This window comes from Oratosquilla oratoria, chromosome 15 (genome assembly GCF_046742065.1).
Source record: "Oratosquilla oratoria isolate Oo_2021 chromosome 15, ASM4674206v1, whole genome shotgun sequence".
NCBI lineage: Eukaryota > Metazoa > Arthropoda > Malacostraca > Stomatopoda > Squillidae > Oratosquilla > Oratosquilla oratoria.
In genome coordinates this window covers 28,580,304-28,583,465 of record NC_134791.1, presented here as the reverse complement: position 1 = coordinate 28,583,465, position 3,162 = coordinate 28,580,304, and the positions used below count along the sequence as shown (strand labels likewise).

The 3,162-nt window shown below is 39.9% G+C and overlaps 1 protein-coding gene across 1 annotated transcript; it reads right to left on the bottom strand.

Moving 5' to 3' along the window:
* Window positions 1-300: 300 nt before the first annotated feature.
* On the bottom strand, window positions 301-879 carry LOC143033093 (uncharacterized). Its single transcript, XM_076198293.1, has one exon. The coding sequence runs from the start codon at window positions 877-879 to the stop codon at window positions 301-303; it is 579 nt and encodes a 192-aa protein (XP_076054408.1).
* Between the last annotated feature and the right edge of the window lie 2,283 nt (window positions 880-3,162).

Sequence of the window (3,162 nt, the reverse complement as noted above, 5' to 3'; positions counted from 1 at the left end):
TCCAGTTCCTTTAAGGCCACCTGGTCTGGTATGGTGTTTGTTGACCGGCATTCGTCTGGTACCGATGATAGGAACGTATCCAATCCAGCCTTGAGTCTGTTCACTGTACAATTGGTGATGTATCTTATATTCCTCGGGAGGGCAGATCTTTGGACCCTCATGGCTCAGGCTATTCACTAGCAGGTACTCTTCATCCTTTCAGGAGCTCTGGTTGGTATGGTTTTCCTTGTTATTTTCCTCCCTGATCGTTCAGTGCTGTAAGGCTGCAGGGAATGGGGTGCTAGGTTAGGTACCTTTCCTTCAATCACTTTCCACATGGTCTCTTCTTCGTTGTTGAGAATAGAGCCCCAACTTTTTGAGACGTTCGTAGTAGTTTAAATCCCGCATTCCTCTGATTTGCCTGGTGTAAGACCGTTGGACAGCCTCCAGCTGCTGAATTTCTCCCCGTTTGTGAGGGGACCACAGCTGGCTACAGTAGTCTAAGAGTGGCTGTATCATGGTGTTCCAGAGAGTCAACATTATTTTGGGTTCCCTGATAGAGAAGTTCCTGAGTACCCAGCCTGTTATTCCTCTTGCTCTTCTCACCGTTTCGGCTATGTGGTGATGAAAGGCGCAGTCTTCTCCCAGGCTGATTTCATGGCCTCCTTCTGTGAGTAATTTTGTGTTAGTTTTTATTTCTTGATGTTGGCCATGTCGCAGTATTTCAATCTTTTCTTCATTGAAGACCATATTATTTCTTGAGGCCCAGGCATAGACAGTATCTAGATCTCTCTGGAGGTTAGGTACATCTTCAGTACTGGTGATTGGTAAGCTCAAACTGGTGTCATCGCCAAATGAGGAGAGGCTAGAACCATTCACTCCCTCATTTATGTCCCCCATATAGATCAGGAATAGGAGTGGGCCCAATACAGAGCCTTGTGGTACACCGCTGATCACCTGTACTTTTTATGATTTGGTCCCTCAAACCGAGACTGTCTGTAGGCGTCCTGTGAGAAACGCATGGATCTACACACCTAGTTTCCCTGTGATGCCGAGGTCCTTGAGTTTGTGTAACAGTATGCCATGATCCACCTTATCAAAGGCCTTTCCAAAATCAAGGAACACTACATCTACATTCTTCCCCTCGGCTAGGTTGTGTAGGACCCAATCATGATGAGCTAGGAGCTTTGATAAACGGGATCTTCCTTTTCTGAAGCTGTGCTGGTTGTCATTGAATAGTTGGTTGTCCTCCATGTACTTCACTATTTTGTTGCGAACATTCTTTCCGAAGATTTTGATCAGGTGTGATGTTAAAGCAACTGGCCTATAGTTTTTAGGGATGCATCTATCCCCACCCTCGTATATTGGGGACACCGTGGCAGTTTTGAAGAGCTTCGGGATTACTCCTGTGTCTAGGGACCTTCTCCATAGTCTGAGCAGCGGTTTTGCCAGAGAGTTTCTACAGTTCAGGAGTAGCATGGTTGGTACTCCATCAGGTCCAGCAGCTGCATTTAGCCTCATTTCTTTTATTGCTGATTGTATGTCTTTGATTACTACTTCCAAACTTTGAAGACCACTTCGGGAGACTTTGACGACTCCTTCGAGAGACCTTGAAGACTCCTTCGGGAGACTTTGACGACTCCTTCGAGAGACTTTGACGACTCCTTCGGGAGACTTTGACGACTCCTTTGGGATATTTCAGAATTGGATAACCGTGCAATTTTCACGGGTCTTGTGCATCACGCTTCCCATGTAAATTGATATTCTTGAAGACTATTTTGGAAACTTCTTTGGAGATTCCTTCGAAAGCTTATTTGGAGACACCTTAGCAGATTCCTTCGAAGACTCCTGAGGGTGACTTTGAAGACTCCTTCGGGAGAGTCTGAAGACTCCCACGGGAAACTTTTACCACCCCTTCGGGAGACTTCAAAGGCTCCTTCGTAATACTTCAAAGTTAAATAGCCATGGAATATCCTCGGGTCCTGCTAATTGTTATTATTATTATTATTATTATTATTATTATTATTATTATTATTATTATTATTATTATTATTATTATTATTATTATTATTATTATTATTATTATTATTATTATTATTATTATTATTATTATTATTATTACTATTATTATTATTATTATTATTATTATTATTATTATTATTATTATTATTATTATTATTATTATTATCATTACTATTATTATTATTATTATTATCATTATTATCATTATTACTATTATTTATGCAAGAAATAAAGGTATACGCATTATGAGAGTGAAAGATAAAGTAGATAAAAATGGAAAATGAAAATTGAGAAGAAAACGAAAATAAGCGTGTCTGTGTGTCAGAACCCCACAGCGTCGGGGTCTGACCGTTGGGTTTCGTCGACCCATGAGGACCGCCCCACGTCGAGTCCATCAGAATTATAAAAAAAAAAAAAAAAAAAAAAAAAAAAAAAAATATATATATATATATATATATATATATTTATATATATATATATATTATATATATATATATACATATAAATGAAAATAAAAATAATAGGTACCACAAAAGCCAAAGCCTTGTAAAGACTAATAGGTCTGTTGCTGTGCTTATAATTAATTATGTCATCTTTTAGCAAACTTATTCGCTACTTCAAGGCAAAAATTATATATATCATTTGAAAGATTATGAAGTATTTTGTAGGGTTCTAGTTTTGACTGTCTCGAGACATGGCTCTTCTCCAGTCTTTTAATCTTGAAACTCTGGTCTTTAGGCGCCCCCGTAATAAAGTGGCATCAATGATTTTTAGAGAACATTTCTCTAACTTTCTAAGTATCATTCTCTCTTCATGGTTCAAACTCTGGAGGAAAGTACGAAAGTCGTCAGATTGGTTTTCCATTTTATACCGACAGCTGTTTCAACCATTTCACATGGTCGTCTTCAGGGTAAAACTGATTACAAAAGTGAAAAACATTAGAATATAAAGGCCCGTGGGCCGTACAAACAACAGAAAAGAAATAGAAATGGTGGAAAATGATTGGTGGGAATATGCGGGTGGGCGGGGCCAGGAGGGGGGGGGGCCTAGTCCAACGATGGGCTTATGTCGCGTCTTGTCGGGTTGTCACTTCCGGTGAGCAAATGTCTAGATGCACCCTCTCGCCGGGACCTACGGGGAGCTAATGTCACGTCTTGTCGT